Source organism: Heterodontus francisci, chromosome 33 (genome assembly GCF_036365525.1).
Source record: "Heterodontus francisci isolate sHetFra1 chromosome 33, sHetFra1.hap1, whole genome shotgun sequence".
NCBI lineage: Eukaryota > Metazoa > Chordata > Chondrichthyes > Heterodontiformes > Heterodontidae > Heterodontus > Heterodontus francisci.
Window position 1 is genome coordinate 50833832 of NC_090403.1, and position 24301 is coordinate 50858132.

General features: G+C 45.2%; 1 protein-coding gene across 1 annotated transcript in view; it reads left to right on the plus strand.

The window, feature by feature from the left end:
* The window catches only part of LOC137347956 (plexin domain-containing protein 1-like), a 467720-nt gene extending 448601 nt beyond the window's left edge, over positions 1 to 19119 (plus strand). The window contains exon 14 of the mRNA XM_068013022.1: positions 17726 to 19119. Coding sequence (XP_067869123.1) covers positions 17726 to 17845 — 120 coding nt within the window. The 3' untranslated portion in view covers positions 17846 to 19119. The remainder of the gene's footprint in view (positions 1 to 17725) is intronic.
* The last annotated feature ends 5182 nt before the right edge of the window (positions 19120 to 24301 follow it).

Below are 24301 nucleotides of genomic sequence, written 5' to 3' on the forward strand. Positions count from 1 at the left end.
GAGGGCTGTGGATACTCCATTGTTGAATGTATTCAAGGCTGGGATGGAAGTTTGATCTCTCGGGGAATCAAGATAAATGGGGAGCGGGTGGGAAAGTGGAGTTGAGGCAGAAGATCAGCCATGGTGGTATTGAATGGTGGAGCAAGCTCGAGGGGCAGAATGGGCTACTCCTGCTCCTGTTTCTTATGTTCTTATAACAGAAAATGCTGCAAATACTCAGCAGGTCTGGCAGCATCTCTGGAGAGAGAAACGGAAATAATGTTTCAGGTCAGTGATCTTAGTGCCTTGGGGGGATTTTATCCTGGCGGCGGGGGTGTCGAAGTCGAGATAAACCGATGCTGAGATCCCTGCGTCGCCTCTTTTCCGGAAGGCCTGCCGCATTTAGTGCCCATCAGGCACTGAAGTGGACAGTGGTGGGCCTTCCATAGGATCTAGGGCCCTGTTGCTGGAAGTCCCGCCCTTGGAGAGCTGCTGACCAATCAGAGGTCGGCAGCTGCAGTGCCATGGCGGAGATGGTGGCTGCTACTGGAGGTGACCGTCCTGGAAGCCGAGGAGCCAGGTCAGGGCAGAGGGGTCTTGGGGGCTAGAGGGGGGGACGTGGGGGAGGGGAATTGGCAGCAAGGGCAGGGGATTGAGGGACAGCCCTGCCCTGGATTCCAGGCCTCTGGCTCTGCTGAGACATTGTGCAAATGAAGTCTTCTGAGATTTTCCACTCTGCAGTATCTGGACTAAAATGACAGCCACAGTAATATCAGCAGTGGTCAGTTTAAATCAAGCCAGTACTTGAATAGTCCCACCTCCATTTCTACCCCTGCGACCGTTAATTGGCCATCAAACCCATCTCCATAGCAATTAAGGGGGCTTCCCCAGGAAACTCAGGGCCGATTATTATTTCCCTTCCCCCCTCCCCCCATCCCCCGGGTCGGGTTCGGGACCCGGAAACAGTCCCGACTTTAGTTTCCTGCCCCCGATGCAAATGTCCAGCCCCCAGTATCACAATCATGTGAACTTTCACTGAGTCTCTCTCACTGGAGAGCAAGAGAAACCAATGGTGCAATTGAGATGGAGGTGCCCCATTACCCACAGTGTTAGTGATCGACCCCTGGCAAAACAATGGGTCCTACAGCAACAAATTTATTACAGCAACCTCAGAATGCTTCAAAATGCTGTATAACCAATGAAGCACCAATGATACTGGAGAAGAATTGGCAGCTAATTTGCACAAGGCAAGATTCCACAACAGCAATAAGATCATGCTTTTTGTAATGGTGGTTTGAGGGATAAATATGGGACATCCCACAATAGAATGTCAAGCCAGATTTCATACTCAAGTTTCAAGAGTGTGACTTGAACCCATAACCTTTTGAGATAGAGGCAAGACTGTTACAAACTGAACCACTTCAGCATAAAAGAGTTTGATCCAAAATAGCTCTACATTGCAGGAACGATTGGTTATTTAGTTTAGTTTAGAGTTTACAGCACTGAAACAGGCCCTTCGGCCCACCGAGTCTGTGCCGACCATCAACCACCCATATATACTAATCCTACACTAATCCCATATTCCTACCACATCCCCACATTTCCCTACCTATACTAGGGACAATTTATAATGGCCAATTTACCTACCAACCTGCAAGTCTTTTGGCAGGAAACCAGAGCACCCGGAGAAAACCCACGCAGACACAGGGAGAACTTGCAAACTCCACACAGGCAGTACCCAGAATTGAACCCAGGTCGCTGGAGCTGTGAGGCTGCAGTGCTAACCATTGCGCCACCCTAATGGTTATGGTTTAAACTGTTGGAATTCTGTCCATGCATCAGAATTATCTCAGATTCAAGCATGGAGTTGGTTCTGTTTAAAAGTGGATGATTTCCCAGAATAAAGAAACCAGTGACAGTCTTGAGCAGTAGAAAGTTTCCAGGGACAGAAACCTGTCAGGATGGGAAGAAAAGATCTGTTTAGAAATCCAGTAATTCCATCACAACATGGAAGAACTAGAGAAGAAATGGAGACAATTTTTTAAAAAATAATTATTTAACACTGGTGAAAATATCCAAAATTATGAGGGCGTCAATAAATTAAGTCAGGAGAAACTATTCTTGCTGGTCGGTGAATCGGTAACTCGAGGGCATAAATTTAACAGCGCAAAGGGAGAGGTTAGGAGGATTTATTTGAATGCAGATGGTTGAAAGATTGCCCTGCTAGCAACAGTGACAGAAGCAGAATCCATAATAGCTTTCCAAACGTTAAGTGTATAAATACTTAAAAAAGCAAAACTTCAAAGGTTATGGACTAAGTGGACAGCTCCTCCAAAGTGCTGACACAGGCACGACTGCCCTCTTTCTGTGCTGTAAATGCTATGAACGGCAGACATCATACTTTAAACCTATTTCTCTGGAAGCCAGTGGTGTTCCTAAAGGTTGGCAGCCTATAACTTTACTTCCATGGCACAGTTTACCGTTATTCAATTAAAAAGCTTCATGTGAACTGTACCCTGGGGAAGCCGTTGCTTCTAATTTTGAATTTTAATATGTTTGCAATTGGGTTGTAATTCTTTCGTTATAGCACTCAGGTGCTTAATGAAAAGAACATTGGCATTTTCAATGATCCTGATGCTCAGACTTTAAAAATAAAATTAGTCCATTGGGAGCCATTATCCTTCTCGTTTCTCTAATGAGACTTCAGTCTCACCCTCACCAACATTTCAGCCTGAATCAGGCAGGGCTCCGTGTTCATAGAATTCTTTGACTCGATTTCCCTGCTGCCAACTGTGACCTGTTTAAGTTCACCTCACTCTCAGTATTCACGCAGCAGATAAGACCAGCTCTGCAAAATATAAGTGACTCTGCATTAGGTCAGTGCGATTGTGTTTGACTGAGGTTGAGGTATTGTGTAAGGTTTGCCCCTTACTTAATGCTTCAAAGAATTAATATATCAGTAGATAAATTAAACAAAAGTTAGACAGTGGGATGTAAAACATGATAAGTACCCTGTTCCTAAACGGTTACAGGGACATTCTCTAGTGAGATAGATACTGGGATAGGAGATCCAAAGGTGCTTTAGTCCATTTTCAGCCCTACTAGTCAGACTAGCTCACCAATGGAGGGGTAACTGTGTCATTGGCATCTGGGATTCTACTCACTTAACTCCAGATAATACCACAGCACAGAGCCTTAAGGGGTAGGACAGTGTCGTGGTTATGTTACTAATAGTCCATGAGGCTTAATGATTAATCTAAATAGTGTGAGCTCAAATCCCACCATGACAGTTTGAGAATTTGGAATTCAGTTTTAAAAAATCTGCTCACTTTGTGCCTGAACGAGGGACCCTGTACCACCCCCCAGGAGCCAGGAAGCAGCCCGTACGGTTTATCTTCCCGTGTGGCGACAGAGCCACCCACCACATGGCTAATTGCGGCAGTCTTGAGCAGTAGAAAGTTTCCAGGGACAGAAACCTGTCCCTTAATTGGGAGTTAATTGCCCAGTTATGGGCCTCAATTAGCAGCGGGGTGGGAAGGCCGTTCACAGGTTCCATTCATCAAGTCCCGTTCACCCATTCACCCCTGCGTTCGCTGATCCACATTGACTCCCCTTGAAATGCCGTGATTTTAAAATTCTCATTTTTGTCTTCAGGTTCTACCATATCCTCATTCCTCTCTATCTCTGTAACCTCCTCCAGCCCTACAACCCTCGGAGATATCTGCTCTCTTGAGGGCGGTGGATGCATGGAACTCCCTCCCACAAAAAAGCAGTAGATGCCAGCTCAATTAACAATTTTAAATCTGGGATCAAGGATATTTTTTATTTAGAAATACAGCACTGAAACAGGCCCTTTGAGTCTGTGCCAACCATCAACCACCCATTTATACTAATCCTACATTAATCCCATTACCCTCTCACATCCCCACTTTTCCTCAATTCCCCTACCATCTATCTATACTAGGGGCAATTTATAATGGCCAATTTATCGATCAACCTGCAAGTCATTGGCTGTGGGAGGAAACCGGAGCACCCTGCAAAAAACCACGTGGTCACAGGGAGAACTTGCAAACTCCGCACAGGCAGTACCCAGAATCGAACCCAGGTTGTTGGGGTTTTGAGGCTGCGGTGCTAACCACTGCGCCACTGTGCCACCCCAGAAGGGGTTAAGGGATATGGAGCCAGGGCAGATGAGTGGCGTTAGAATACAGATCAGTCGTAATCATATTGAATGGCACGGAACAGATTTAATCCCATTCCTATGTTCCTATTGCCCGTGAAGGACACTTTCAAATAAGGCCCCTGTTGGTTACATTAGTAAAGGCACTGTCTATTGTGATGCTGCACTATGAGGAAGGTTTGATCCTTGATCTATGCTGAGTTCACCAATTGAGCCGCAGGCCATGTTATGGGCGTGACAATTGGCTATAGCTTTCCTCAGTGTGGAAGATCAATGTGCTATGTCCTCAGGTCCATTAGCTTACTGACATTCGCACATGAATTATGGTCACTTGAAATACATACCAACAAGGAAGCAATCATTTCATTGTGCTAGTGGCTCTCGGTATTTATTTTGAGAAACATTTTTCTCTAAGCTACCTCATGATGTGGACTCAGTGGCACAGCATTACATTTTACAAAGCCTTTATATGATGCAGCAATGTAACTCAAAATGAATTACTCCATCACCAGCGCTAACCAGGCTCCAGCAATTGCCCTGAACCACATGCCTGAGCTCATGACCATCCACCCTCGTGTTTCAAGGTTCCAGGGCTGAATTTTCAGGTCCCGCCAGGTGCGGGAACAGAGACGGACAGGGCCGGGGGAGAAATTACCAGCGCTGGCTGGCGTGCAGGTTTCCCAACGCCGTTTCCACACTGGCAATTTTCACCAGGGCGGGAGGAGGGCGGCCCTGTATCCCACCCACTCCATGATTAAGGCAAATTAAGCTGGTTAAACAGCTTATTAAGAGCTCTTAATGGGGGATGTTGTGATTTTCATCGGGGTGCATGGGCTGCACACGCTGTCTGGGGCAGACTAGCTAAATGGAGGCGGGCACACAGTGGGGAGCTAGCCATGGCAGCCTCAAGGAATTAGCTGGGCCCCATAAAAGGGACGTTCAGCGCAGGGAGTCCTACCCATTGGAAGAGAGGTGACTTTGGGTCATTGCAGGTGGTGGGGACAGTGGGCAGTAAGCACTCGGGCAGTGCAGGGGTCGTCTCCCTCCTGGCATCGTGGGGGCATAAGAGCAGTGGGAAAGGCTGCCAAGCACAATTGGGGGGCCATCTGAAGACAAAGAAGGCTGCATGTGGCAAAGGGGGCATAATTCTCAGATTTTGTGCCCAGTGGCGATGAGGAGCAACACTTGCCACAGGAAAGGATGAGCCCCAGCCATCAGGAGGGCAGAGGAGAGGGACAAGGGGCAGGAAGGACATGGAGGCCATACTCTCAGCATAGGACCTACCGGCGAAGAAGAAGTCACCTGGAAATGACCGCGAACCAATGTGGCAGGAGACTGCGACTCTCCAGGCAGTTGGTCACAGACATCTGTACCCTTGATGCCGAAGACCTCGCACCTCGCGGCACTGGTCACCATGCTGTGCCAGTAGCCATCAAAGTTACTGTGGCTTTGAACTTCTTCGCTTCTGGATCCTTCCAAGGATCAGCTGCGGACCTTGGCGGTGTCTCGCAAGTGTCTGCACACCACTTCATCTTGCAGGTCACTGATGTCCTATTTGCCAGAGCTGGACAGTACTTTCAAGTCCAGACAGATGAGACCGCACAGGCTCAGAGGGCAGTGGGTTTCACCACCATCGCTGGTTTCCCCCAGGTGCAAGGCATCATTGTAGCCATCAAGGCACCCAGCAACCACCCATTCAGATTCATCAACAGGAAGGGTTTCTACACCCTCAACGTTCAGCTGGTCTGCGACCACAACAAGAGCGTTCTCCAAGTGCGCGCTCACTTTCCTGGCAGCTGCCATGGTTCCGTCATCCTCCGCCAGTCCAGGCTACCACAGCTCTTCTCTCCAACCCCTAATATCTGTAGTTGGATTCCAGGGGACAAGGGATGACTAGGCACCCCTCTATAAGAGCACCGGACAGAGATGATACAACTGAAACCATCTGCTCATCAGGACCACCACGGAATAAGCCATTGGGCTTCTGAAGATGCTGTTTCGATGCCTGGACTGGTCGGGTGGTGCCCTGCAATACACTCCTGCAAGGGTCTTGCTCATTGTGGTGGTCAACTGTGCACTCCATAGCATGGCCCTCCAGGGAGGTGGTGAGGCCCTGGAAGGACACAGCTCATTGGAGGAAATAGAGGAGCAGAACATGGAAGAGGAGGAGGAGGGGAAGATGCAGAACACCAGTGCTCCAGCTGCACAGGGAGGTGACCGGGCCCAAGCCAGGACTCAAAGGGCTCGTCAGGATGCTGTGAATGTCAGGGACCATCTGATTCATCAATGTTTCAACTGAGCCCCTCTGACCCAGGAGGAGCAGCATGGTCTGGAACTCAATGCTAATGAAGATGAATATCTGCCCAGAGGTTTCAATGTCCCCATTGAGGAACCCTTGCTCTCCTTCGCCACCTCATGCCTCTTTTCTTTTCCCGCCATTAATAAAAGGAGTTTCACACATCTGGCGTCGTGTCATTATTTAAATAGTGCTCAGTTACAGGAAGATGACACACCAGTGACCCACTCAGTGCTCTGCATGACACAGTGGCCCGCACTCTTGGCCACTTCTACGCAGTACTCCCCTTGTTGCCTCGGAGAAGGTGGAGGCAGCCTGCTCACTTGTCTTGGCTTGCAGATGAGATGCACATGGTGGTCACCCTCGTCATGGAGGTGTCTGTGGGGGCATCTCCAGAGGCTGGTGCACCTGCATCATGGCCAGGGCAGCCTCCGTCACTGGGCCCTGCTGCACAGATGCTCCCTTTGTCAAAGGGGCCAAAGAGGCCAAAGATGATAATGGTGCCCCTTGATGATGGCACCATCATCCTCTTCGGTGATATCCTCAGGCCCTGGCTAGCACTCTGGAGGGGAGACCACCTGGGGCACAACTGGCATCCCTCCAACCATCTCTACGCCACCAGTGCCACTGGCCAGTCCAGGTTACACAGTGTGGCATGCATCCTATGTACATCAGTGCACAGTTCCTGCATGCACTCCAAGTGCTGCTGCATATGGCTCTCCATGAGGCCACTCTTTCCATGGAGAAACTCATGCATACATGAGCTGGAGGGATTACTCCATTCTCTGCCCATGTCCCTGCACTGCCTCAGGAAACTCCAACATGTTGGAGCACATCTGCTTCTTTCGGTCTAGGTAAACCCTCCTGAGGCCCTGCATCAATGCCCAGCTGAGCAGGCCTGTGTCTGTCCTCCCTCCTCTGAGGGGAACTGACCAGAACTGCCTCTGCCTCTGGCAGCTTCTCCTGCACTCTAGCGCCATGCTTCTCACCCAGTGTCACCCTATCTAAACACGAGCAAGGACCCACCTAGGTAACTTTGTCTGTGCTGATGGGTGCTGCGCTTCAAAGATGTGCCAGCGCTTCCTCAGAGTTCTGCTGCTCCTCTTGGCCCGGTGATGGTGAGGGAGAAGGTCTACTTGAGTCAACGTCTGCACCTGTGAAAGACACAGGAAGAGATCATGAGAACTAGGCCTGCAGTGCTGCAGCCTCTGCAGTGCTGAGGCTCCCAATGGAACTCAGTGTCCTGCGTGCTGTTGGACAGGGTGGAGTGCAATGCACCCCTTAATAAGCGCATTGCCCTCTGTAATCACGATCTCCACCACGAGTGCCCATCTCATCATGGCTGACCTCCTTGTGGTCATAGAGTCTTACAGTCATAATGCACAGAAGGAGGCCATTCGGCCCATCGGGTCCTTGCTGGCTCTCTGTAGAGCAATTCAATCAGTCGCACTCCCCAACTTCATCCCCTTCGTCCTGCAAATTTATTTCCGTCAAGTGCCCATCCAATTTCTTTTCAAAATCATTCATCATCTCCAGTTCCACCACCCTCATAGGCAGTGAGTTCCAGGTCATTACCACTCACTGCATAAAATAGTTCTTACTCACATCCCCCCTACATCTCCTGTCCAAAACCTTAAATCTGTGTTCTCTCTTCCTGTACTATCAGCTAATGGGAACAGCTTTTCTTTGTCTACCTTATCTCAACCTGTCATAATCTTGACCACCTCTATCAGATTTCCCCTCAACTTCCTTTGTTCTAACCTAACCTTGTCACTAAAATTCCGCATTCCTGGAACCATTCTGGTAAATCTCCTCTGCACCCTATCAAGGACCCTCACATCCTTCCTGAACTGTGGTGACCAGAACTGAATGCAATACTCTAGTTGTGATCTAACCAGAGCTTTATAAAGGTTCAGCATAACTTCCCTGCTTTTGTACTCAATATCTCTATTTATGAAGCCCAATATCCCATATGCTTTTCTAACTACTTTCTCAATATTTCCTGCCACCTTCAAAATTCTATGCACGTGAACCCCCATGTCCCTGTGTTCCTGTACACTCTTTGGAACTGTACCATTTAATCTATATTGCCTTTCCCTATTTCTTCTGCCAAAATGCATCACCTCACACTTGTCAGTATTAAATTCCATCTCCCACCTCTCTGCCCATTCTGCTGGCCTAGATCTATGTCCTGTTGTGGAGGTTCATATCAATCTCACTGTTTGCCACACTTCCAGGTCTGGTGTCATCTGCAAATTTTGAGATTCTACTCTGTATTCCAAGATCCAAGTCATTTATATACAGCAAAAAAAGCAGTGGTCCCAGCACTGACCCTTGGGGAACACCACTGTCTACCATCCTCCAATCTGAAAAACAACCATTTACTACGAGTTGCTGTTTTCTGTTCTTAAACCAATTTTTTATCGAAATGGACACTGACCTGCATATTCCATGAGCCTCAATTTTGTTAACCAGCCTTTTATGTGGTACCTTATCAAATGCTTTCTAAAATCCATATAAACAATATCCACCGCATTCCCTTCATCAACCTTCTCTGTTGCTTCATCAAAAAATTCAATACAATTCGTTAAGCATGATCTGCACCCCCTATTTTAATGGCTCTACCACAGGTGGCTGTACCTTCAGCTGCATAGGCCCTAAGATCTGGAATGCCCTCCCTAAACCTCTCTGACTCTCCAACTCCCTCTCTTTTAAGACGCACCTTAAAACCTAACTCTTTGACCAAGCTTTTGTCTTATTATCTTCTTATTTGACTCAGTGTCAGATATTGTTTGATAACACTCCTGTGAAGCACCTTGGAATGTTTACTCGTTAAAGGTGTTATATCAATGCAAGTTGTTGTTATTAGTACAGACTAATCTGGAAGTAAGTAGGATTGCAACATTCATATAGGCACAAGAAATAGTTCTGATTGCGAGAAAACAGTGTTACTGAGGTAGCATTAGGCAACGGACAATGTGACTGTCATCTCATTAAATCAGTCTTGTGGTTGCCTATGAAAAGGATTTAGTGCTCTCGAAAATCCTACCCAGTGGGAAGGAGCAGGTGGGTCTAGAGATTCGAGCTGTGATCTAAAGAACAAACTGATTGGCACTAGTGTTCGGTTCTTGTAAATTCAACCAGTGAAGCTGCACATAGCAACTCCGATGAGAGGCACAGATTGGAAATAGAGTTTGCTGACAATATAGCATTCTCTTATGTGCCATAACCTTCCCATTATTTGTGGCTCTTAAGCGCCTTTATCCCTAAGTGGTGAGCAGTACACAGATTCAAATGGCACATCTTTTTAACCATGCTCCTTAGGAGAGGTGAAACCTTATTATTAACCGAGCATCATCATTATTTCTTCAAAGCACATAGTGTATAGCCGCAATCAGTTTCATTCCTGTTACAAAGCATAGATAAATGAGTATCATTACACAGCGGCTCTGCTGTAAGGATTTCAGCATAGTAGAGATCATTTTAGAGCACATATAAGAATTCAACCCAATGATAAACTTTATCCATATATAAATCTATTCTTTTCACTGCATAGTTATTTACCACATATAAATCAATTTAGTATGATTAACTTTTTTCTTTCAGATCATAATTTCAGTCCAGGGTTATCTAAGATTGATTTTCTGCTCTCTCTGTACCTTGTTTATAGCCTCCCATCTGCAAGTCAATTTAGTGGACAAAATCGAATGTATCCTCAATAATCTCTCTCCTTATATATTTTTTCACTTATAAAAACTAGGACTAAAAATTGCAAAATTCCTGCTGTGTACAAGCTTGTGTGCACCCGATATTGGTCCTGAAGCTCTGCAGAAGGTCTACCAATAACTCCAGCAGAAGACCAGTAACATACCCACAGAATTTCAAGGCCATTGTATCTGAATAAGGGGTAGGCCATTTAGGACTGAAATGAGGAGGGATTTCTTCACTCAAGAGGTTGGTGAATCTTTGGAATTCTCTACCTCAAGGGCTGTGGAGGCTCAGTCATTGAGTATGTTCAAGACAAAGATCAATAGATTTCTAGATATTGAAGAAATCAAGGGATAGTGTAGGAAAATGGCATTGAGGTAGTAGATCAGCCATGATCTAACTGAATGGCGGAGCAGGTTCGAGAGGGCCGAATGGCCTACTCCTGCTTCTAATTTCCTATGTTCCTATGAACATTCTCTGGTGGCAAGACAGCTTCAAGTACAACTAGACTAGTGATTAGAAGGACAATTATTGGTTGATGTGTAGACCAAACTCTTGAAAAAATCAGTTGATACCAAGCTGATTAATTGCTTCAAACTGTAGCTGCATAAATATCCAGTTGGGAACAGGCTTGGAGATTCCCGGGATGAGTATAAAGAAGTATCACCCTATCCCTTTTTGTACCATTCCTCACCAACTGTTTCTCCTCTGTGAAAGTCTCTGGAATATTTACTAAGTTAAAGGTGCTACTTAGATGCAGCTTTCTGTTGACTAAGATGTTCAGATATTTCATAAAATACTCTGTCTTTGAGACTGGGAAATAGTAGTGGAATATTATCCACGGAGGGCAGTACACATATAACTCCTTGAGGTGAGGATAGATGTATATACTGGAATCGTTGCTTGGTTACCTTTGGGAGTTTTGGGTTATCATTGCAGAGCTTTTTATTCTAGAGATTATTTGAGTAAAGTAGATAGAATCTGTAATGGGGTGGATTGTACCTGCTCTGTGAAAGGAGTGGGCTTTACTGTGCTGAATTCCCCCTTGATCCATGTTTTTTAAATTTAAAAACTTATTCCAGGAATCAAGTCGGGACTGTCCTGGCAGACCCATTGTGTCAGCCTGCTCCTGCCCCACTGAACTTATTTCTTCCTATCTAGACTCTATCTTTTCTCCGCTGGTCCAGTCTCTTCCCACCTACATCCGTGACTCTTCTGACGCCCTACGTCATTTTGACAATTTCCAGTTTCATGGTCCCAACCGCCTCCTCTTCACTATGGACGTCCAATCGCTCTACACCTCCATCCCCCACCAGGATGGTTTGAGGGCTCTCCGCTTCTTCCTGGAACAGAGGCCCGACCAGTCCCCATCCACCACCACCCTCCTCCGCCTGGCTGAACTTGTTCTCACATTGAACAACTCCTTCAACTCCACGCACTTCCTTCAAGTAAAAGGTGTCGCTATGGGTACCCGCATGGGTCCTAGTTATGCCTGTCTTTTTGTGGGATATGTCGAGCATTCTTTGTTCCAGTCCTACTCAGGCCCCCTCCCCCAACTCTTTTTCAGGTACATTGATGACTGTATCGGTGCCGTTTCCTGCTCCCGCCCCGAACTGGAAAACTTTATCAACTTTGCTTCCAATTTCCACCCTTCTCTCACCTTTGCATGGTCCATCTCTGACACTTCCCTTCCCTTCCTCGACTTCTCTGTCTCCATCTCTGGGGATAGGTTGTCTACTAATATCCATTATAAGCCCGCCGACTCCCACAGCTACCTCGACTACACTTCTTCACACCCTACCTCCTGCAAGGACTCCATTCCATTCTCCCAGTTTCTCCGTCTCCGACGCATCTGCTCTGATGATGCTACCTTCCATGACGGTGCTTCTGATATGACCTCCTTTTTCCTCAACCGAGGATTTCCCCCCACTGTGGTTGACAGGGCCTTCAACTGTGTCCGGCCCATTCCCCGCACCTCTACCCTCACCCCTTCCCCTCCCTCCCAGAACCGTGACAGGGTTCCCCTTGTCCTCACTTTTCACCCCATCAGCCTCCATATCCAAAGGATCATCCTCCGCCATTTCCGCCACCTCCAGCGTGATGCCACTACCAGTCGCATCTTCCCCTCCCTTCCCCTGTCAGCATTCCGAAGGGATCGTTCCCTCCGCAACACCCTGGTCCACTCCTCCATTACCCCCACCACCTCGTCCCCGTCCCATGGCACCTTCCCCTGCAATCGCAGGAGGTGTAATACCTGCCCATTTACCTCCTCTCTCCTCACTATCCCAGGCCCCAAACACTCCTTTCAGGTGAAGCAGCGATTTACTTGTACTTCTTTCAATGTAGTATACTGTATTCGCTGCTCACAGTGTGGTCTCCTCTACATTGGGGAGACCAAGCGCAGACTGGGTGACCGCTTTGCGGAACATCTCCGCTCAGTCCGCAAGCAGGACCCTGAGCTTCCGATTGCTTGCCATTTCAACACTCCCCCCTGCTCTCATGCTCACATCTCTGTCCTGGGATTGCTGCAGTGTTCCAGTGAACATCAACGCAAGCTCGAGGAACAGCATCTCATTTACCAATTAGGCACACTACAGCCTGCCGGACTGAACATTGAGTTCAATAATTTCAGAGCATGACAGCCCCCCATTTTACTTTCATTTTTAGTTATTTTTTCTTCCTTTTTTTTACATTCTTTTTTACATTTTTTACAATTTTTTTTGCATTTATTTCATTTCATCTTAGTTTGTTCAGTTTGCTTACCCACTGTTTTTTTTCAGGTTTGCACTTGCTGCTGTTCAATATTCAGTGTATTAACACCTAATCTGTACTAATGCTTTGTCTTTCAACACACCATTAACATATTGTTTGCCTTTGCTCCGTGACCTTTTGTTCAGCTATGTGGCCTGGTCCAATCTCGACCTCCTTTGTTATCTCTTGCCCCACCCCCACCTCACCTACTTATAACCTGTGACTTTTCTAATATTTGTCAGTTCCGAAGAAGGGTCAATGACCCGAAACGTTAACTCTGCTTCTCTTTTCACAGATGCTGCCAGACCTGCTGAGTGGTTCCAGCATTTCTTGTTTTCATTAAAAATCCCTTTAATTAACCTGTTATTTCCATTACCACTCTTGCTAATATTTCCCTGTGTAGTAAAATTGTAACCAGGTTTATAAAGAACGCATTTACAATGTTGCTACATATGGTGCACAGAGGAAATCTTCCTAGATATCCGCGCTAAGGAAATAATTGCATAACATTGTAACAACCAGAGAGCCACTGCTCAAGAGCGAGTCGCGAAAATGCCAGTTCCAGCTGAGTTTATACAACTTGAATTCAACTTAAATTCAGCGAAATCTCTATTGTACTTCATAATGGAGGGGATCAGCCATGACCAACTCTCACCTCTGCATCAGTAGTTTGTGGGTTCAAATCCCACTTCTGAGACTTGAGCACAAAATCCAAACTGATACTTCAGTGCAGTACTGAGGGAGCTCTGCACATTCGGGAGGTGCAGTCTATCAGATGAGCCGTTAAACTGGCGCCCCTTCTGCTCTCTCAAGTGGACGCAAAAGATTCCATGGCACTATTTTGAAGAATGGAGGAATTTTTCGCAGTTATCCCACAAACAAAATCACTAAAACAGAATATCTGGTCATTGCTATGTATGGGATCGTGCTGGGTGCCTATTGGCTGCAGTCATTCCTACATTATAACAGAAACTGCACTTCAAAAAGTACTTCATTAACTGTAAAGCACTTTGGGATGTCCTGAGGTTGTGAAAGGCGATAAATAAATGCAAGTGTTTTTTTTCTTGTTAGCTAATAGAAATTAGCAGATAATCAACATTCTCTGAATCATGGTCCTATCCTTGTCGTGCACCAATCTCAGCAAAGGAATGACGATGAGCACATTGCAGATAAAAGAAATGTTCTGCAGTTTTATTCACCATGAAAAGGAGATGAAATACAGATAATAGAAGAAGTTGTGCAATGAGATTCACATCCCACACAACGCTCTGTCCTGCAAGAGTGCAGTATTTAACCAAGATGGAAAATAATAGATGTTCAGGTTGTAGATTAAACCAACCCAAAGTATTGCACAATGAGGGTCATTTTTAAACTTTTCACATAAATAAACTTCAATTTCAAGTGATTTAACCAATTAACGGCCAACTTGGTCACGTAGACCCCTTTCTAAGCTGTCATTCAGGAATATCTTAGAAAGTTGTAACTATCAGCCTATTAGAACTTTAGCAAGATTGTGCACTACACTGGTAAGAAAATCTAGGAAGGGTTAGCATGGGAATTCTGCTGCCGCTCTTCCAGTGGACAAGTGGCAGAACAAAAAACAAAGAACAAAGAACAGTACAGCACAGAAACAGGCCATTCGGCCCTCCAAGCCTGCGCCAATCTTGATGCCTGTCTAAACTAAAACCTTCTGCACTTCCGGGGATCGTATCCCTCTATTCCCATCCTATTCACGTATTTGTCAAGATGCCTCTTAAACGTTGCTATCGTACCTGCTTCCACCACCTCCCCTGGCAGCAAGTTCCAGGCACTCACCACCCTCCGTGTAAAGAACTTGCCTTGCACATCCTCTCTAAACTTTGCCCCTCGCACCTTAAACCTATGTCCCCGAGTAACTGACTCTTCCACCCTGGGAAAAAGCTTCTGACTGTCCACTCTGTCCATGCCGCTCATAACTTTGTAAACCTCTATCATGTCGCCCCTCCACCTCCATCTTTCCAGTGAAAACAATCCGAGTTTATCCAACCTCTCCTCATAGCTAATGCCCTCCAGACCAGGCAACATCCTGGTAAACCTCTTCTGTACCCTTTCCAAATCCTCCATGTCCTTCTGGTAGTGTGGCGACCAGAATTGCATGCAATATTCTCAGTGTGGCCTAATTAAAGTTCTGTACAGCTGCAGCATGACTTGCCAATTTTTATACTCTATGCCCCGACCGAATCACCACAGAAAGTCACCCTATTGTTGCCCCTCCAGGGTTAACCTGGAGTCTTCAGGAATTGAAGATCAATCTCGAGGACTCTCCAAGAAATTCTGGAGAAAATCATGGAGGCCTTCAAATAAATTGTGTATTTTTTTTTCATTGTCTTTGAAAATTTTTGTTTATTAGTTATAAAAATATTGCAGATGCGGGGGTAGGCAAAGGAAAAGCTGCTTGATTGACAGTCAAGAATCATCCAATCAGGTACTGTGGAGTCTGTTTTCTTTCCAATTGGTGGGGCACGACAAGGATGGACGTGTCGAGCAACCAATAGTGGGAGCATCGGGGCGGGGCAATTGGAGGTGAGATGATGAAATCCCCTGGAATATGGCCCACCAAGTGTTGGCAACCCTAAATGGGTGACCTTTTACCTTGGCCAAGCATCCAGCCTATGCTGATTCTGGTAACACAGTGGACATGTGCAATACTTATTTCTGCTTTTAACCACAATGTGGTGATGATTTATGTGGAAAAGAAAGGCTGAAAAATATAAGTTGTTAAACTTACAAATTTCCTGCTCTTCAGAGTGGAATATCTTTGTTGGCTTTTGTTGGACTTTAAAGCAAAAAACAAAATGTACAGCATGCACGTCATAAAGCAGATGATTCCAAGGCAACAGCATGAACTCTAACCTTCTCCTTCATTCCCAATTCACTTTTTCCATTCTTTATAAAACAGAGTATTAAGTCATCTATCATTTTTCTTATTAGTGGTCTGTGCTTATAAAAAACATATATTCTGGCAGTAGGGCAGGTCCCTAATGGCCTGTTTCTAGTTATAGCTACTCTTAATATCTCTAGTAGACAGTATTAAAGATTTGTAATGTTGCTTTGTTTAAATCAGTGCACATTATGCATTAACAACAGGCATTAACCTGGTCCTTAGTTTGCTGATGAGATGGCAGTGTCAGCCTACAATTGGAGTTATTGCCCCTGGTGTCCTAATCATCATCCAAGTCAACTCTGGTGGAAATTGGATAGGTGTGTAGACGTGGGGGATGGGAAGGATTGTGTGTATCATTCGACTGTCAAAGAACCATTTATTGGCTCATCTCATGCACAAAGTTTAAGAGGAAGCTGCATAAACACATGAGGGAGAAAGGAATAGAAGGAAATGTTGATAAGATTAGATGAAGAGAGGTGCAAGGAGGCTCATGTAGACCAGTTAGCCAAATGGCCTGTTGCTATGCTGTGCATTCTATGTAAAAGATTGGTCACTTGAACATGTGTCCTGGGCATCAACAGTCAGAGTCTTCATCATAGGAAAACAACTGGAGAGTCAAATAATTAATGAATCTGGAATACTCACTGTCAATATTTACATTGAGAGCGCTATAAATAAACTATCCCCACAGAAAATCTTCCTTCCAGGAAGCTTGATCCCAAACTAAACTTATCAATAATTAGTTCCTGTCTCGTTCCTTTTTGTTTCACCATTACAAACATTTATTGGAGACTTTGAAGCTTGTTTGATCCCCTCATATTTCCAAAATGTGGATCTCACAGCGAAATGGAAGGGGAACAATCAGGAAGCGCTCTTAATTATAAATTCCTCACAGGTTGCAATATGTAAGATAAATTGTGGACTTCCTCCACCTCCACCACGACAAACTGCTGCCGACTTGGGCCTATTTTACGGAATGCTGTACAAGACACTTGTATACAGAACCCTCCTTCCTCGGCTTTCCCACTCTTTTGGATGTATTCCTGGAGGTTTCATCATGTGACCTGCCACCTACAAACACCTCCCCAGTCAAACAACCTAATTCTGTCCTCTCTAATATTTTTATAATAAAGAAATGTGTTTTTAAAAAATGGGAAAAAAAGTAATGCTTTGATGATTTTACACCTCAAATGTGTGCAGCAGTGTCGAGGAGATTACTCTTTAATTCCTGGAGACTGCAGGACAATCCTGGCAGGTTGGCAACCTCTACTCCCATCCTTTCCTCCCAGACATGCCTTGTGGACACTGGGCGAAGTTTGAAGTTTTTCCCCCCTTAGATGCAACTATGCTATTCATATCAGTTAATCCATGTGATAGCAAGATACACATTCTAATCACTCTCTGGGTGGAAAAGTTTTCCTCAATTTCAAATTGGTGTAATTAGTGACTATCTTATATTTATGGGCTCCAGTTTAGGTCTCCCCACAAGTGGACACGTCTTCTCTACATCTACCCTATCAAGCCCTTCCATAATCTTAAAGACCTCTATCAGTTCACCCCTCAGTCCTCTCTTTTCTAGAGGCAAACATCCCAGCCTGTTCATTCCTTCCTGTTAGGTATAGTCTCTCGGTTCTGCTACTATCCACCTTCGCCAGCGCATCCCTATCCTTTTTAGAGTTCGTTCTGCTGCTCGTATGATTCCGTGTTTAGGGAACACAAATAATAAATGGTAAAAAGACCTGAAACATTGACTCTGTTTGTCTCACTCCACAGAATCTGCCAGACCTGCTGAATGTTTCCGACGTTTTCTTTATTTATTATTTCAGATTTCCAGCATCTGTGATTTTTTGCTTTTATATTATAAATTCCTTTTGTTATCTTCATCCAGCGCCGGTCCCACAGGTGGCCAGCCATGAAGTTCAGAAACAACGCTGGACATCCTACCTACACTGAGGTAGAGCCAATGGGTCACGACAAAGAGGGATTCCTGGAAGCCGAACAGTGCTGAGATTCTCCCGGGATGAAACACTTGGCTGGACAAAAAGGCTATGGACGTCCAAACCATGACATACAGAGCTGTACTCTACTCATTTCTCAGCTACTGTCTCTAGAGGATTAACTTGCATACCAGCCTCATACCAATGATGGAGTAGTGTCCACTTTCAACAGGCAATCGTACACGTGTCAGCAAGAGACATTTAGTATAGTATATATGAAGAAGAATGAGCTACAACTGAGTATATGTACATTTATTTCTTTGAGAACCTATTGCGTTCAGATCCATATATATATTATATATATAAGACATACCAGGGTATAGGTGGACCTTATACAATGGAGCATTGTCATCCACTTTGCTGGGGAAGTGGCTGAGATTTTGATTTGTATAATTTATATAGTACAGTGAATACACCCTGTGTCACATCCCTCCCTCTCCACCCTGAGAGATACAGGCTGTGTTCTAATCTAATGCCAGTAATTTGGCAGATGATTAACACTCGTGGTATTGCCAGTGCCAACCAGCTCCTTGCACGTGCCCCTAAAGGTATCGCCTCACACTGGGCTATAGTCCCAAGGAGCACATAGATCTGCAGTTCCTCATTCAAGTGGCTGTGTTTGTTGTGTGAGCTTATTGGGTCTGTGGGGTATTCAACAACGCGCGGGGAGAAGTACAGTTAAGATTGTTCTGCTTTTGTCCACCAGTCACACACATGCATGCACATTGGCACACCTACACATACGCATGCATATATACACGCTCGTGCACAATATGCTCACATTAACGCAAATAGACATGTGCAAGCACACACGCATGTGAATTTACATGCACATACACATGCATGTATAACTATACGCACACTGATATGCAAACAGTTAAATGTGCACACACACACTTCTCAGCACAGATTACAGGGGAGTGACCAGGAGCAGGAAGGCTGCCAGATTCTTTGACCTCTCCCCCTACTCCAGAGGCTCTCTGGCTAATTGCAGTGACCCCTCCTACCACCCCAGCTGAGATCAGATAACACACCACAGTCCAGGGATTGAAAGTGGGACCATTGTGATCTATTTACCACACCACATGGTGCATTCACCCACTGAACCATTGGGGAAGCGCATTTTTAACTAATTGCATTGTGTATGCGGCCTTCAGTAAGGAACGGCAAAAAGGCTTGTGAGCATTTACATTCAAATAGCAGTTGTAAAATCCGAGAGCGGATTCTGCGTGTCTTGTTATTGGAGCTGACCATTGCTGTAATTGCCTCATGTCTCGCTTGTTCTTGTGCAAATATAGCTTTCAAAAAGTTATTTTGTATCTGCTTTCTCTTTAAAGTACAGTCACTCTTGTGATGTAGGAAATGTGGCAGCCAATTTACACAAAGCAAGGTCCCACAAAGAGCAACCTATTTAACTAGATAATCTGTTCTACTGATGTTGGTTGAGAGATAAATACTGGGGAGGGTACCTTCCCTGCTTTTTGAATTAGGACAACAGGATTGCTTCTTGTCTACCTGAAAGGATAGAAGAGGCTTTAATTTACTGTTTTATCTGAAAGCCAGCATCTCCAACTGTGCAGCAATCCCTTGGGGCAACACTAAAGCATCAGCCAAGTTTCTTATACACAGATGCCTGAAGGGGACTTGAACCTGCAACTTTTTAAGGTCATAGGTAAGAGGTGCTACCCACTAAGCCATGCTTAACATCTAACTGAAGCAATCTCTTTTTCCGTCTTCCTGCTCTGGAGGTACTGACTCACACTGCAGTTCAGTTCCATAGGCATCGGCCGCCCTTTGGTTCTCTAGCCCAGGTGGACAATTTTTTATGTGTGAGCCAGACTATTAAGCCAAGGGGTGGGTGGGGGAGGTGCACAACCCCAATCATGTCCTGGTTCCCAATGGCTGTCCATGTACCCTTTCTGGGAGGGTTACTCGGTTGGGTGGTGGTTGGGGGTGGGGGGGTGTCTGTTTCTGCTTCCACAGCATTGCTCGAGTCAGGAAGGGCAAAGATTGGGGAGGGGAGAAAATTGAGGGGAAAATAAAATTAGGAGGGAAGAATATTCAACAGCAAAAACCTTCGAGTTCAGCACACTGAGAACCTTTCCTTCGTAGTGTCCAGTTTAGCTGGTACTGCACACCCTCCCCTCCGTTATCTCCAATTGGATCAAAGTTTCAGAATGCAAAGTTGTAGCTGGATTCAGGATCCCTCTCAGCAGCAAGTAAAGTGAGTGATAGAGAAAGAAAATTACCCTCATCAACTACTCCTCACCGAACTTCAGCCAGAACTGGCTTGACAGGGAGATAAAGATTCAATTGAATTATAATGAGACGTGGTACAGTAGCTCATATCGTTAATGTAGTCAGCTATGTCGATGTGACACCTACTGCCAACAGTGAGGACTGAGACAAATGCAGCTCCTTCCAGTGAGATAGAGTCTCATTTTTACAACATCTACATTTGTCATATTGACATCAATTCTGATTCCAGTACCCTGGAGCCCCATTCAGACTTGCTCAAGGTCACTTCTGTTTTAGCACTGTCATTATAAGATGTTTTATTTGAATCTGTTCTTTTTAATATTAATACCAAGAAGTGAAAGGACAGTTTTCTAACACAGTACCACTTATGTGCCCTGTACCAGTTTATATAACCATAGAATCACACCACATGAAAGGAGGCCATTTGTCCCATCGTCAGTGCTATGACAATTCTGAAATAAACTGGTATGCCATTGCGTACAGCCTTTTCCCCGTTCTGTACGCATGCTTTATCAACATCATAAATAGCCATGATAGTAGTGTCACAGTTATGTTACTGGACTAATAAACCAGCGAATAAGAGTTCAAATCCCACCATAGCATTCTAAATATATCTTTAAAATGTCTGGAAATAAAAAGCTGGTGTCAGTAAATGTGACGATGCAGTTGTTAGATTGGTGTTTAAAACCTCCAACTGGTTCAGTAACATCCTTAAGGGAAATTAAACCTGCTGTCTTTACCCAGGCTGGTCTATATGTGACTCCAGGCCCACAACAACGGGGTTAACTCTAAACTGCCCTCTGAAGCGGCCTAACAAGCCAGTTGGATGTGTCAAACTCAGGATAAGTAGGTGATTGGCAATAATTGTCAGTCTTGCCAGTGATGCTCACATCCCAAGAAAGAATATTAATAAAAAATCGAGTATATGTCCAATTTATGAAGAGGAGATTCTATACACAACAGCTGCATCAAAACCACTTCTGCCACAGTGCAGGAAATTGGACTCAACTCCAGATGAATACAATGATGTCTTATTTAAAACTTTGCATATTACAGTGCATGAGCGTTAGTTTACAGAACCAAGCAGAATGTTTTTTCACCCATTCTGGATTGAAGTGTGCCTCCTGATGTTACGCGGTAGATCTGTTCTTTCTGGATGTTCCATCTCTCACCTCAGAATTCTTCTATTCGAAACAACCTCAAGTGTTCATCCTTTACACACCAGAAAATGGAACTACACATAGCCTAATCCAATCAGCGCGCACCATACTTAATTCCCTCATTTTGTTATTCGTTCATGGGATGGCGGAGCCATTGGCAAGGCCAGCAGTTATTGCCCATCCATAATTGCCCTTGAGAAGGTGGTAGTGGGCCACCACCTTGAACTGCTGCAGTTCATGTAGTGTCGACACTCCCACAGTGCTGTTAAGGAGTGAGTTCTAGGATTTCAGCCCTGCGACTGTTAAGGAACGGCGATATAGTTCCAAGTCAGGATGCTGTGTGACTTTGAGGAGAATGTACAAGTGGTGGTATCCGCACGCACTTGCTGCACATGTGCTTCTAGGCAGGCTTTGTGTTTGCAGGCTTGGAAATTGCTGTTGAAGGAGCCGTGGTGAGTTGCTGCAGTGCATCTTGTAGATGGTACACACTGCTGCCACAGTACGCCAGTGGGGAAGGGGGTGAATGTTTAAAATGGTGAATGGAGTATCCTTAATGATCCTGCTCTGACCACATCACTGTGCATACACCAGCCAGAATTCTGATCACGTCCTGCCTTCCTAGCATTGTAGCTAAGGTTTGTTTCACCTTCAGCAACAGGATACTATTTGGTAGCTTTGCTACTCTCTACCCAATAGCTGCTCACAATGTTAGTTAAGTATAAATGCTACCACCAAACTTTCGAGCAGATTAACCTTTTCTTATATCCAGAGCATGAGAAGGCCAAGAGACACCAACTGAAAAGACTTTTGTTGGTGACAACTACGTAAATGTGTCAGCAAAGTTTCCTAATGTCTGCTATTTCCAGCAAGATTAGAAATGCATTCTGCTTGATGGGTATACATAACATTTTAAGATCGTGTGGCAAATCAAATTAAATTTATTTCCATGGAATACAGGGCTGGAATCCAATCAAGGAGTTTCCATTATTTGTTATGGATACAAAACTACAAGCTGGCCAGTGAGTGGATCAGATTTTCATGTATCTACTGCCAGGATGGATTGTTTACAGAATAAAATCCACTTTAGGAATAAAAAAACTGTCAGCACCTTACCTTGATGAGCACATAATGTCAAATTATTTCCACCATCCACAGTTCTGTTCCCAGGGGAGCCTCTGTATCTTGTTCCATGTTGTTTAATTCTTGATTTCAATGTTTTCCATTGAAAAATACAAAGCTCTGTGCACACTTCAAGGGGCATTAATTCCAGTCATGTATCTCTTGAGGATCCCTGACTGTAGCTGTTTGTGTTCTCATGGGTAAGGTTTGAACTCCTTGTCTCTGGTATGGGTACAGAGTGGAGTCTCACATTAATATAATGGAGGACATTTTTTCCCTCCATTATTTCCCTCCCTTCCTTAAAGGCCCCAATTTGTGCAGGGCATCAGATCTAGAGGTGCTGAAAACCCTCCAGGAGCTCGCCCAAGTCGCTAGTCCTGATGTGATGAGACAAGACAGTGAGGTTCAGAAGGCTGTTAGTCTAAGAGATGCATCACAGCTGAGAACAAACCAATGTCCACAAATGCACTTTCCAACAGGTGCCACTGGTTATCAGTCAGGATCTAGAACCCTGGCTTCCTCATTTGCCCAGAAACGTTGACCAATTGTAGTCAGGGAAGCGACACCCCCCCCCCCCCCCCCCCCCCCCACCACCACTTTTTCTACCCCAACGCCCTCCTTACCACAGTCTGTATGGCTTAATACCCTGCCATGTGACACACTGAAAGACTTAACTGTAAGGAAAGCTGCAAAGGAATTTCACCTTATCAAATGAATGCAAATGCTCAGCTGAGGTAACTAACCATCTGCAGCTCAGTGAACCAACTACTATCATATTGGTAAGCAGTGATTGCCTTCACCACCTGCAATTGTTTTTATTTAGATCAAACTGGAGTTTTATATCCAAGTACAGTAATGCTGCCATCAGAGGCGCTGCTCAAATGCAATTGTCAGCCGTAAGAGATTTACATAGCTATTAAGTGATTTGGAGTTTATCCTTAGCTTATTGAATATAAAGAAATATCACGTAATTATTGCAACAAATATGGTGACTCTTCCTTAAACTCTTACCCTGCTGAATCAGAGAGGAATTCTAAGAAGTTGACAAGACAAAATGGTACGAGCAGTAACTCTTGCCCTGCTTCCATTAAATACTTGCCGAAGTTTGAGGACAGTTTGCAGATTTTGCCATCTCCTCCTCAGCCAGCAGCTGATAAGGAGAACAAAATTGGTAAACTGCTATGGAAAATGTGCAGGGCTTTCAAATCAAGTTGGTTGCCAAGGCAACTAAGCAACATGATCATGGCTTATTCAGCTGCCTCAGTTACCTGGCACGGTTTTCAGGCTTAAAACCTATTAAAACCTTTTTTCAACTCTGTTTCTCTCTCCACAGATGCTGCCAGACCTGCTGAGCATTTCCAGAAGTCTGTTTTTATTGTAGCATAAATACCTTTATATTCCACTTTAGTGTAAGCCCACTGTGTCCTGGACAACGTATGCCAGCCAAGAGCGACGTCTCAATTCATTCCATCTTCGCTGCCTTCGGAGAATACTTGGCATCAGGTGGCAGGACTATATCTCCAACACAGAAGTCCTTGAAGCGGCCAACATCCCCAGCTTATACACACTACTGAGTCAGCGGCGCTTGAGATGGCTTGGCCATGTGAGCCGCATGGAAGATGGCAGGATCCCCAAAGACACATTGTACAGCGAGCTCGCCACTGGTATCAGACCCACCGGCCGTCCATGTCTCCGTTATAAAGACGTCTGCAAACGCGACATGAAATCGTGTGACATTGATCACAAGTCGTGGGAGTCAGTTGCCAGCATTCGCCAGAGCTGGCGGGCAGCCATAAAGACAGGGCTAAATTGTGGCGAGTCGAAGAGACTTAGTAGTTGGCAGGAAAAAGGACAGAGGCGCAAGGGGAGAGCCAACTGTGCAACAGCCCCAACAAACAAATTTCTCTGCAGCACCTGTGGAAGAGCCTG